Raw genomic sequence first — 13,118 nt, forward strand, 5'->3', positions numbered from 1 at the left:
AGGAAAGAGTCCCAGGGATGGGGCAACTCGCCCCATTCACAGGCTTGTCTGGGAGTGGAGCTGAGATCCCCATGCTAAACAGTCAGGCTCCCCAAGCCCACACTTAACCTGAAGTTTCCATGAGCTCTGAGCCAGCCCACACTTGTCCACCCTGGATGGGGAACTCACTCTTCACACCAAGATTTGATGCCTTCTAGGCGTGTTTGCCCTTGACTTTCTTACCAGCCGACTGGGATTTGGGCTCCAGTTCACAAGACAGGTAGTAGCTGTGTGACAGAGTGGCAGCTGTAGGGTCCTAGGAGCCACACCTCAGGTCTCCTGCTCAGTGTCTGCACAGCAGTTGGCATTTAGGTACCGAGCTCTCTTCAGGCAACAGGTCCTATGTTGACCCCAGATCCTCAGTGGTGATGATCCCACACCTACTGATGCTGCCTTGGCTTCACCTATCTTTCTTGCTGAGATGCTCCATGTCTCCAAACGAGGTCCCAAATTGCTCATTGGGCATAAGGGAGTCATAGAAGCAGCCTGCCTGGAGCTGCTGGAGCTCAGCGATCTTCTGGTATTCCTGGGGCCAGAGGGAAGGAATAGTCACTGTAGTCACTGTCAAGGCATGGGTGGTTCACTGGGTGGGATGGGGGCCAGTGGCAGGTTTCACTCCTGTGGGTCCCCTGACCCCTCCACTCCCTTCCAGACTCTACCTGCCCTCAGAGCTGAGTTCACACAGCTCATCCACCATGAGGTTGTCCTTCATCCCAAGTATATCCACTACCCTCCAGAAGGAGGCTTTGGCCCTCTCTTTTCTCCTCAAACTCTCACCATCAAACTAAGAGGAAACCTCATGCAGCCTGGGGGTGTCCTGCCCAGGAGGAACACTGTGTTCCATCCCTACACCCCACCCCAGTCCCACTCCAACAGTGATGGCCACAGCTGCTCACTGTCCTCCTTTTGTGAAAATTGACCATCCTTCCCTGGAAGACAGAGTTTGCATCTATCATAAAGGGGCCCCCATCCATTGCCATGCCCATCACCCTTAAGCCCCTCTCACACTACATTGCTGCAGGGTTCAACATGAACAAGGCAGTTCAGGCTAGGGATGGAACCAGACTGACTCTGGGCTCCAGGTGTGGGGACCAGTAGTGGAGACAGGGAGAACCTTCAGTCTCAGCCTTGATGACAATGGAGAGATGGCCCCTGGGGCCAGCCTCCTTTCACTCATCTGCAAGAAAGAGGTCATGGAACCCCAGCTTCCAGGGAGACTGTGGGTTTCAGGACATACTGTGTGCCCAGTGGTGAGAGCTCAGGGCTTAGGGAGTGGCCTCTCCTCCCAAGACGCAGGGTCTCTTTCCCACCCTGTCCCTGCCCCCAGGCTCACTTACTACCAGATACTCCTGCATGGCATAGTTCAGCATAAAAAACGGAGTGAGAAATGTTCCCAGGCATGGGATTATGCCATGGATGACATCCTATAGGATTGGGTAGGGTGGCAATGAGCACAGGCTCTCAGGTGCCCCTAAGACCATGCCCTGAACACTCCTCAGTCTCAGATTCCTAGAACCACACAGCCTTCCCTGGACAGTGTCAGACCCTTAACCCTCACCCTTTAAGTTCCCTTCCAGACCCCAAGGACCCCAAACTCCATTGTAGTCACCTCACGGCACTGGCTTTTTTAAAGTCACCAAGTTTACCCCCTTCTCACAGCCAATCCACCCTATGTCAGCTCTTCCAGACTCTTACTCTGACTGGCTGCAACTAGTCCCCCAAGATTCCCATAGCTCATGGTCCTAAATGTTCCAGAGGAAGGGACATTGATAGGAGGCTTTCCAGGGTTAGTGGTCCAGAGGCATGGGCCTGAGGAGGGCCCCCATGCTGACTTTGAGGCCACCCTTCCCCAACCACCCAGCCTCATGCACACTCACCCTCTCTTGCTGCTGCTCCTTCTTCTGGGCTCTTTTGAGCTTCATCTCCAGGGTGGCAAACTTGGAGATCTCCTCTTGTCAGGGTTGAGAACTAGGTCAGTGAGGCCCTCCATCCCTCAACTATTGTCCCTGGGGCCTTGGACACCTGGATCAAGTGGGCAGGTGGAAATCTGCTGCCATCACATGCCTGAGGTCCCCTGCCTGACCTTGTGCAAGTCGACCGGCCTCCCTTAGCCTGTTTATCTCTGATGTGAGGACAGAGACCTGAACCCCCTCATTGGGAGTCCAGAGGCCTCAATGTTGCACGCTAGCAGTGAGGATGCTCTGGTCATCGTGCTCTACTCCTCAGAGTCAAGAGAATGCTCAGTCATGTTGCTTTTCTCCCTTGAACCTTGCCACTTCACTTTGAGGGTGGCACAACTACTTGGTCCAGCTTCCATTCCACATGAGGACACAGAGCCCAAAGAGGCTGTTGACTAGGATTGAATCACTCAGGGCCTCAGAGGACAGGCTCCCTTAAGACAGTGGCCACATCCAAGCTGACCTCACCTCACCACTGACCACCAATAACTGGTGTCTGGTTCTCCTGGACTCTGGGTGTGGGTTGAGGCCTCATGTCATCCCAATACCCCAAGGATAGGGTATTTCTGGAGACTGAGTTAAGCAGCTTCTCCCAGCCAACAGGAGTGGAGGCCCCAAAATCTGCCTGAAGCCATACCAAAGGCATCCCCTCTCCTGGAGCCCACTGAGGATATTCTGCCTGCAGACAAGTCCTGGAATCTACTCAGGAATGGTGCCAGATCTGATTGTCCAGGTAGGGTAGGGGTTTCCAGGAGTACTGAGCACTGAAGTTTTGCTTCCTCTTTTATGTGGAAGCTTCTAGATTTGATCAGGAAGGACTGCCATGGTTTCCTGTCCCCCAAATATTTCTCATAGCTCTCTGGCACACATGTCATTAGTTACAAGGCAGAGTTATGAGACCCTCCCACTCAGATGGAGACTTCTCATCCTACCAGTTCATCATCTCCTCCTGGAACACCCCAGCCTACTCCACAGAACCCAAAAACCTCAGCCTCCTGCCCTACACCTGTCCCACACCTGCCCACAAATCAAACATATCCCTCTACATTTTCAACCAGTATAAAACAGACTGGATGTTTTCAAATAAACTTTCAGGGAAAAACTAAAATACCCATTACCTGAGCCCCAACCCTCCAGCCTCCTCTTTACCTTGAAGATCAGCTCACTGCTCTGTGAGTGGTTGTTCTCATTTGAGACAATCTCAGATAGCATCTGGAAGAGGTGGAGGCTGTCCATGGGGGAGGGCAAGAAAGAAGGAGAAAGATGGGAGTGGGTAGGAGGGTATAAAGGCTAATCCATTTTACTTTAGTCACTTGGGACTCAGTTTTCCTGGGAGGGTGGTGCTGAAACTGGGTAGCTCTGAGTCCTGCAGTACATCATGGGATTTGGGAGCTGAGCTCTGAGGTGTGCACAATGGGGACCCCCATTCCCATTTCATGAGCAGTTGGTTCTGACATGTAGACTTCAAAGGACAAAGTGTGTTGCTGAGAAGCGAACACTTAACATGCCCCCATTTGGTTCAACTCTGTAACTGACAGTGGATGAAAGGGGAGGGAGAACAGCTAATCTCAGGTGTCCCCACACACACACACACACAGCCCTTGCCCAGGAGCTACTACCTCCCAGGCCCCCTGAAGGACAATGTCCAGCCCCCACAAGGTCCCTGGTACAACCTGGTGTCCCTGGAGAAGCCTGCCCACCTGGAAACTTTCTTCCAACTCTTCTTAAGATGGTGAATTGAATGGCCTTCAAAGGCAGAGAGGATGGTATAGAATAAGGAAAATTTCTTGAGGATTTGGCACTCCTTGGAAGGGAGAATGAGCAGTGAGATGTGATCTGAGTGCCCCCCCCCGCTCCAGTTTCAGCCCTCTCAGCTGACATCTCCCCTCTAGGATGAGACAGACATGCAGTGAGACCCTGAGGTCATGCTGTGGACCCAGAGAGGGACACCCACACTCAACCTGAGCGAGAAGCCTGGGTGGGAAATGAGGATAGTGTAGAGCTGTGCTACAGACCAGGGAGGGCCTGGAAGACTGAGAGCCATAAAAGCACAGAGGGGCTCCAGAATTCCAGAGGGGCCCCCCTGAGCATACCCTGGCCACCTTGATCCAGTGCTCCACCACCCTGGCCCTGTCCTGAGTCTTCATGCTCTGGTCCCCAAGGCAGGTTGTGATGATGCAGTTGGTCACATACTTGAACTGGGTGACAATGGCATGGATGGTGGGTGCAACATGCTCCTTGCCCTTTTTGTTGTGTTGGGACCAGATGGCACCCAGACAGTGATAAGGCACCACCTTCTTCAACTGCTCCTGGGGAGGAGGAGATGTTAGCGTGTCCCACACCCAAGCATCTTAGATCCCACAGGCCCTCAAGACCCAGGTCAAGGTCCAGTGGTCTCAGCTGGAGCTTGGCAGGCTGAGGACAGGGTGTGTTCTCTGTCTCCTGATGGGACATAACACAAGTGACCCAATGCCCAAGCCTAGAGGGGAAGAGGAAACTACACTTTTGAGTCCCTCTCACAAACTCCAGCTTGGGAGGCACCTCATGCCTCTACAGGCCCAAGTGGTACCATGGTCCATCCTGATAATGCCTCCTGGCTTACTAGCAGTCACGTGCATGGTCCCTAGCCTAGGGGGGTGTGCGGATGCTTTGGGTGTCTACCAAAGGATCCAGTGCACATCAGGGTCTTATTAGTGTCAATGCTGTGGAGACCCCAGCATAGAGCAGGCCACCCATGGAAGCTGGTTGCACCTCAGTGAGCTCCCTTCAACCCCTACTGGCCATGCCCCCTCAGGTTTTCTATTTCTTTGCTCTTGTGTAGTCTTCACAGTTGGTGTGTATGGTAGGTATGTATAGTGTCCTTTATCTATTCTCTAGAGAGGTCAAGTGTAGGTTTAGGGCTTAATAAACTTGCTCAGGTTAAAAATCTGGGAGTGGAGTGAGGCTTTGGAACAAGATAATAAGATTCTGGATCAGGGGATACTAAGGCTGGAGCAGCAGATCCTGGGAAGATCCACCTAGATCCACCCTGCCGATCACAGCTGCTCACCACATCCATCCGTGTCAACTGCTCTGCCACCAGCTCAGGAGGGAAAGCCAAGAGGTTAGCCTTCTCCTCATTCAGCAGGTTCTTTGAGGTCTCAGGCCAGGAGCAGGAAGGCTCTGGAGGTGTAACCTGCCCTGCTGCTGACTTTAGTTGTGACAGTGGCTCTGGTGGTACTGCCAGACATGCCTTCCCCTCGAGAGCCTGTGCTGATGAAGGTGAGTAACCAGGCTGTAGCTCCAGAAGGGACCCTGGTGCCGACTGTATAGGTAGCACTGGAGATAGTGGTGGGATTGCCTCTAGCTCAGGAACTTGTGATGCAGATGGTGATGTGCCTTCCTCCAGCCTGGCGGCAGGTGCTCATCTGGGGATGAAGCTGGCTCTATCTGCAGAGTGGTCATTGGCCCCACCCCCATAGGTGGCTGTGGAGGTGGCACCAAAGCTTCTTCAAGCAATAAGCTTGATGTGCTTCTGATGTTGAAGGGGCAAGCTCTTCCTCCAGAGTGGGTAGTGCTGATCCATGTATAGTTGTCAAGTTATGTGGAGCTGGACTTGTCTCTGGCTTTGGATCTGGTGCATCTGATGTTGACATGGGTGACCCAGGCTCTGGAACTTGTTCAGCTGATTGTGATGTAGCTGCCTCCACCACATGAGCAGGTGCTCCAGCTGATGAAGTTATAGGTGCTACAGCAGGTAATGTGTCAGGATCTACTTCCAGAGCAAGCACCGGTGCAAACTCAGTAACTGGCAGTGGAAGTGGGAATGGAGTTGAATCAGCCTCTGGAACTGCCCCTGTGTCTGCTGCAAGTGGTGGAATTGGTACCACAGTTTGCACTGGAGGCATTTGCAGTTCTGGAGCTGAAAAAGGAGCTGGAGAAGAGGAAGGTTCACATGATGAATGGCTCCAAGTGTCTTTCAAATACAGAGGAGATCCTACAACCTCCAGGGGAATATCTGGCTCAAAAAAGTGTGCCCAGACTGCAGTCTCCCAGGTGACTAGTCTGAGGTTCTTCTCTGCTTCTGGCCCAAGGGCAATCTCTGGTAGGTCCTGCCTATGTGGTCCAGTCCCAGCCACCACCACAAGCTCCCATGCTACTATTCCTAGCCTCCTCACCCTTTGGATCTGCCTCAAAGGGCTCTGGATGGCTCATCTGTGAAAGCAGAATCATGGCATGGTGCTCTAGGGCAGAGTCAGGTAAATGCACCTGGGCATAGACCATCAGCAGTTTGACGCAGAGAGATTCTGTTGGTTCTAGGAAATCTTCAGGGTACTGGTCCAGCCGGGTGCTCAGGAGGGAGGAAAGGGTGCTGAGGGCAGGTAGGTGGGCAGCAGGGTCAGAAAATGGCCTTTCTTCCACACTGCCCCCCAGAGAACCTCTCACTGGAGTGCAAAGTCCATAAGGACAGGAAAGGGTTTTGACTGGTCTGTTCATCGTCTGGCACTGACACACAGTAGGAGCTTCATCAATATGTGAGTGAGGAGGGGACAGGGTCTGTCCTTCTGCCCCAGACCCTCCTAGCCCCCACCCAGTAATTCTGGCCTGAGAAGCTGACCCTCCGGGGGGCCATAGGATGAGTGGGGCCCAGTGTTCTGCCCAGCCCTTCCCTGCCACTGACCACCCAACTCCCCACACTGGTTTCAGGTGAGGAGAGCCCCTCTCCCTCTCCCAAAGTACACTCACTTTTTCATTTCAAGGCATATGTCATGCCCGCCACTGCCATGGTGCTTATGTCCATATCTAGAAGAGATCATGAGCATGTCATAGCTAACTTATTAGTGTACCCCCTGCTTAAGATGACTCATGTTACTGCCTGCAGCCGCAACTCAAATGGAACCCAGAAGAGCAGGGAAATTTGTCTGCTTTGTTCACTGCATGAGCTACGTGTTTCAGAAAGTGTCTGCAGCTAGTAGACACTCGATGTATACTTGTGAAGGAATGAGTCCTAAGCAGCACCTTCTCAGACCTAGGGTGAGTCTGGACCCCTCTGGTGACCTACAATGATCCCTGCTCTGACCACACCAAGGTTGGAGGCCCTGAAAAGGATCTCAAACCTCCTTTAGAAATGAGAAAATGGGTCAGTAAGGGGGAGATGCTGTGAGCTTTTTCACTGGGAAGAGGAAAGTCCTGCCTAGGAACAACCCTGCCCCTCCAGCTACCCTGTCCACTGAACCAGGGTCGGGGAAGCACTTCCCATGGATTCTCCCATTAGTCCTTACAATCAACCTTGAAGATTTTTCCTTTAAATGCTCTTCTTCCCAAGGAGGAAACTGAGGCCAGTAGGTGAAATGACATTTCTGAGGCACAAGAAAGTTAGGGGTAGAGCAGTCAAGTGGCCAGGCATGGGGCTGGCTCTTACCTGTGGAACAACCAGTACAGGACCTGCTCGGTGGTGGTGAAGACCTGGTATGTTCTGAAGATGTTGATATATATGAGGTCACCCTCCTGGAAGGCAGGCACCAGATGCTCCATCAGATTCTCCCAATTGCCTGTCTTGACCGTCTGAACTGCGCAGCTCTCCTCCCTCGTGAGGGTCGAGTTGTTCTTCCTCTAGGATGGGACAGAGGAGGCACATGTGATTGGAGGCAGAACTGTAGACCCCCAGGTGAGGCTGGGGCTGTGGGTAGACCTGCTGCACCCAAGCCCTCAGTGACTCGAGGCCAAGGGGGATGTGTGTGCCTCTAGCAGAGAAAGACCCTTGGCCTTAAAATTGAATTTGAGGTGAAGAAATAATTGAAAAATGAGATCCCAGACACAGCAAAGGGCAGACACGTGGAGTGTCCTTACAAGGAGAAAGATCCTTGCAGCCCTGAGGATTTGAACAGATTCCTCAGGGAACAACAACAAGCCCACCTGGTCAGTAAACAACTTTCAGGCTCCACTGTTCATGGGGCAAGAGTCCCAAGGCTATGCCATTTGCCATCCTGACCGCAGATCAGGAAAATGAAGGAAAATGAAAAGAGCCAGTTCCAGGCAGGGCACAAGGATGCTCCCACCGAAACAGCCAGCCAGTGATAATTGAACTGCTCCAGCCTTAGGTATCTGGCCCTTGTTCTTGAAAGTGATGTCTGTGTGTCCTTCATTCCTGGGAGCCTCTACCAGGGGCGGGAGGGATCAGTGCCTTGGGGTACATGGGATGTGTTCAGGACAGCAGTGCTGACAGGGTCGCAGGGAAGGACAGTTCAAGGTTCAGCAGCACCAAAGGCCGAATCACTGCTCTAAGCTGCTTCCCTTCTGGAATATTGGGCAGCTGAGTCCAGACCTCAGCTCCTGACCTGGGAAGGGGGAGGGAAAGGCTATGGGAGATCACAAGAACCCTCCTAAGTGAGAGGAGCAGTATGGCTTGGAGCAAGTGTGGAAGGACAGTCACAAAGACTGCTGCTGGGGACATGGGGCTGGGAGTGGAAACAGAAATACAGCAGCAAAAAACACATGTGTGTCAAGTGAGCCCACCCCTCAGCCTACTCTGAAGGGAAACCCATGGAAGTGACTCCTCTCTGCTATTCCTTTAACCATTGGAATTGACCTGCCCCATGGTCTACTGAATGGCAGTATGGTGGGTGATTGGTGGGAATCCAGGTTCTCAGGAAGCAGGATATTAGGCCACTCAGGGGCAAAAGCCCTGGGAGAGGGAGAAAGGGAGAGGCTGGGGTTGGATACCGGCCTGGGGTGTTTCTCCACGGTTGCAGGACACCAATCAACACCTGCTCCTACCTGGAACCAGCACTGGCTCTGGCTGGGACCATGATGGACCTCTACCTTCTGCAGAGAGATGGTGTTTAGACGAGGCCATCCTCCAGCTCCTCACTGACCATCTGCGTGGAGCTCTGTGAACACAGTGCCCGGCAGCCAGGCCAAGAGGCATCAGCTAGTGGACTGCCCTACTTCACAAGGGAAGCTGCTCCTTGTTTTGGCTGGGACCTAGATCAGGCCCAGATGGGTGCCTGCCTTCCTCTCCAGACCCACTGGAGAGGAGATGACAACTGGGAGAACAGGGTTAACACAGGTAAATATGGATGCCACCCCAAGATGAACCTTCCCACCCTTCCAGCCATGACCTGGCAGTTGACAGGGAAGGACCTCCTGGGGACCTGTCCCTGAGCCTGCTCCTTCCCAGGGTGGTCCCACTGCTCACATCTCCCACCCACTGGAAGGTGGATGGACATGGAGCTGCCCAGGAAGGAGCAGAGTAGTGGCATGTGCTGAGTTGGCTGTCCCTGGGCCACCCCTCATTACCTTTGGGTACTTCCGGGCTGATGGCCAAGGGCTTTGTGGCTTAGGCCTGACTCATTGTCAAAAACAATGGAAAAGGGACTCATTTCTGGTTTGGTTGAGGCTGGAGCCTTGTGAACTAGCAACACAGCAGGAAAACATGGTTCCCTCTCAGGTGTCTCCTGTCAAGTGAGCTGGGAAGGGGCTGCCTTTGGAATCTGGGTGCCTGGTTACCAGAGTTCCAAGTTCTGTTGGGACCTCTCATCAAGAAAGTGATGTCACCTCCTTAGGTTACCTTACCTGGGCCCCTCAACTGTAAGAACTCCACAAAAGTCCATCTGCACATCTGTCTGTCTATCCTCCTCACCTAGATCACCTTGTTAACTGGACACAGTTCTGCCAACATGTCCCTCCCTACCTGGGAAGGCCTGTGTGCAGCTCAGTCCCCAGCCATGTTCAGACCCAGCTACTCCTTCTTTTCAGTTTTGTGCCCCCAGACTAGTCACCAAGGCTTCCCCAGTCTCCTCACTGACACAGTGGGAATTGTTCTAGCATCTGCTTCCTGGAGACATCATCAAGCCTAAGTGGGGAGAACACTGAAAACCCCATAGTCTTGTTTCCCATGTAGATAATACACAGACAGACATGGAATAAACAGTTAGGGATGGATGTAACACCCAATAAAATTAAAAACAGGGCTGGGTAGGGCTGTGTGAGCTTAGGAAACTCACTTTCCCTCCTGGATTGCTGTCTCATTCTGTTCCAAATGAGGTTGAAATGAGATGAAATTCAGCATTGTTGCTGAGCCAGGAATCCTTCCAGAGGCTTCCTATTGTATTTATTTATTTATCTTTCTTTTAATTTTTTTAGTTTTATCACATAAAATGTTACATTAAAAAAAAATAAGGTTCCCATATACCCACCCCCACCCCATCAATTTGTAAATTGTATTTTTTTGAAGATACATACATCACAAAAAAGGTTACATTATAAAAAGCATAAGAGGTTCCTGTATACCCCCTATGCCCCCACCCCACTCCTCCCACACTAACAATTTCCCCCATCATTGTGGTACACTCATCACACTCAGTGAACACATTTTGGAGTACTGCTGCTCCACATGGGTAATAGTTTACTCTGTGGTTCACACTCTCCCCTGGTACATTCAGTGGGTTATGGCAGGGCCCTGAGCCTCAGCAGAGTTGCAACTCCTACTCTCTGGTTCCTTGGACTTACCCAGGTCAGCTAACAGGGAGGTGAAGATGGTCAATCACATCAGGGAACTGAGAGTGCCTACAGCTGCAAGCAGGAGAATTGCATCCATCATTCATGTGGAGTCTAAGCCCCCTCTCAATATAGAGGTGCAGAGGACATCATCATCCCAGGACCCACAGAATGGAGGAATAAAATATGGATTAGAGTGGATTTACTGATATTCTACTATAAAACTTTTGTGACTAGTAATAGAAGAAATTGTATCATTGGTGGGAAGAAAGTGGCCACAGTAGTCATTGAGGGCAAGGAGTGGGAAGAAGTGATGTGATGAGGGGCATTTTTGGGACTTTGGAGTTGTCCTAAATGATATTGCAGGGTCAGATGGCTATACATTATATATCCTGCCATAACCCACTGAATGTACTGGGGGAGAGTGTGAACTACGGAGTAAACTATTACTCATTGTATTTAGAGTCAGAGGCAAATGCCTCCTCTCAGCCTCTGTGGTGGGCTGCCTGTGTCCTGCGTCCCTGCCATCTCTGCTTCCAGGTACAAACAGCCTCAGATAATCCCCCTTGGACTGAGTCCTGGCCTAGGGATTTGCTGCTAAACACAATAATATGGCTAAATGTCAGGACACCCCCCCCCTAAGATTTACACTAAATTCTTTTCTGTCTTCACCACTCTCTTTCTACCTCTATTGATCTATCTCCCATTTAATATGAATCCTGCAGATCAATACAACAGGGCTGGGAAGGAGCTCCTCCCCCAGCTGAGCCTCAGTTGAGGATCTGTGCACAGCAGCTGCCTTCCTAGCCTCCTCTCTGACCAAACTCCCTCTGGCTCTGACTCTTTCCCTGCTGTGCTTTTCCCAGTCTCCCTCTTCCCACATTGTGTGCAGAGTTGTCTCCCTCTTGTCATTCTGTTCACAATGTGTCACCTCAATGTGTTATTCCAGGCCCTCCCACCTGGTGGTCCCATAGTCCTCCTCACAGCACCCTGCTTAGCTTTCTCTATAGCTTTCTTGGGATATTGGGGCAAGGTGAATATGCTTTGCTTTTGGGAACATGTCATTTTGGAAACCAGAGGCAGACAGTTGGGATTGAATCATGTCTCACATGAAGACACATTCAAGTCTTCATCTGTTTTCCTGGAGTAGTGAACCCATTTGGAAATAGGGCTTTTGAAGCTATTGTCGTTATTTAAGGTGTGAACTCATTTATGAATAGGATCTTTGAAGATCACATTTAGAATAGGTAAATTAGTCATGGCAAGCCTTAATCCATATCACTGGATCCTTATAAGAAGAAAAAAGCCAGTCAAAGTCAATATAAGGTAGAATTCAGTGGAAAGTTTCAAAGAGCATACACAAGAAGGGAGATGCCACCATGTAATAGAAGCAGAGATATAAGGATCCCCAAAGTTTGTAGCTGTTCAAAACTTGAACTCTATAGATGTCTGAGAGAAAAATGGCCATTAAAGACCTTGATTTTGCTCTTCTAACTTCCAAAATTTGAGGTGATAAATTCTGCTTATAAGCCAAACAGCATGTGGAGTTTGTCATAACAACCCTGGAAAATGGGGACATTATCAATTAAATCAATTTAAGTACTTAAAAACTAAAAATGAAATCTAAAGAAATGGTAATCTAAGCCAGTGATAGAACAAAACTAATACTGCAATTCATGGGAAGTGAAAAAAATGAATTAATACATTCAGAAAAATGAGAACTAATGAAATAATTGTGTAAGCCTACTTACCTGCATGGTGACGGACTCTTCTACTCGTTGACACGACCCATCTCATAACTGTTGACTTAGTTTGTCATTATTTTTAAAATTACAGGTTGAATGATCAATTTTCAGAAATTGAAGTCTTGCTGTTGGATACAACTACATGTCTCATTATTTCCTTCTCATACATGTTTTTTCTCACATATTTTTAAGAAATAAAGGATTATGTATGACATTATGAAGATCTGGTACTTCAATTACTGCTCTAAATATCAATTCATGTCAATATTTAATTTTATTTTAATTTAATATATTACATCTTTATGTGTGACCTAAAGACTTGTGTAAATATTTCCCTGCATTGGGTTGTAAAGGTTGCTCTTCATAAAATTTTGTTTTTCATCTTGAATATATTTTTGCCTAATTAATTCATAACAGCTTTGATAAATGAGAAAGAAAGCAGTTTATATAAAGTAATAAGAGCCTAATAAATGCTAGTTTAAAGAAACAAATTTTGTCACTCAATGCAATAAGTATCTAACAAAATGAGGAAAAATCAATAAATGTATTATTTAGGAATAACTAAAAGATAGCTTAAATAAAGGAAAAATAAATAAATATATTTGTGACTTCTCAGGCAAGGAAACACCTGCCAGTGGAGAAATTTGCTGAGTGATGGCTAATGGGAGAAAAAATTCTGAGATAATTGCGTAAACAAACTGAGTTATACATGGAGTTCATGCTAATTAACCACCTTCCTTGATAAAATGGATTGACTCCAGAGGTTCATTCACAGTGGGTTAAAACAAATCCTATTGTTTTTATTCAACAAAGGAAACTTTCAGTTAGGTCTTTTAATGGTTTTGGATCCTGGAATCACATAAATTGCATAATTCTGTCTGCTTCTGTTAGTTAGAAC

General features: G+C 49.4%; 1 protein-coding gene across 1 annotated transcript; it reads right to left on the reverse strand.

Annotated features, from left to right (window-relative positions):
* Positions 1–439: 439 nt before the first annotated feature.
* LOC139437944 (ral guanine nucleotide dissociation stimulator-like) lies at positions 440–12,232 on the reverse strand. The gene is made up of 12 exons (XM_071212820.1): positions 12,227–12,232; positions 7,399–7,589; positions 6,723–6,779; positions 6,155–6,348; positions 5,047–5,249; positions 4,091–4,306; positions 3,698–3,801; positions 3,147–3,231; positions 1,917–1,988; positions 1,377–1,463; positions 936–968; positions 440–565 (listed from the first exon to the last, which is right to left on the reverse strand). The coding sequence occupies exons 1-12, from the start codon at positions 12,230–12,232 to the stop codon at positions 440–442; spliced, it is 1,374 nt and encodes a 457-aa protein (XP_071068921.1).
* Between the last annotated feature and the right edge of the window lie 886 nt (positions 12,233–13,118).

The sequence above is a fragment of the Dasypus novemcinctus genome, chromosome 31 (genome assembly GCF_030445035.2).
Source record: "Dasypus novemcinctus isolate mDasNov1 chromosome 31, mDasNov1.1.hap2, whole genome shotgun sequence".
Lineage (NCBI taxonomy): Eukaryota > Metazoa > Chordata > Mammalia > Cingulata > Dasypodidae > Dasypus > Dasypus novemcinctus.

Excerpts from the sequence above, each read along its gene's own strand:
- LOC139437944 (XM_071212820.1), bottom strand. Across the intron at positions 4,307-5,046 it reads AGTTGACACGGATGGATGTG|GAGCAGTTGAAGAAGGTGGT; the intron begins GTGAGCAGCTGT and ends CCTCCTCCCCAG. Across the intron at positions 1,989-3,146 it reads GCAGTGAGCTGATCTTCAAG|GAGATCTCCAAGTTTGCCAC; the intron begins GTAAAGAGGAGG and ends CCCTGACAAGAG.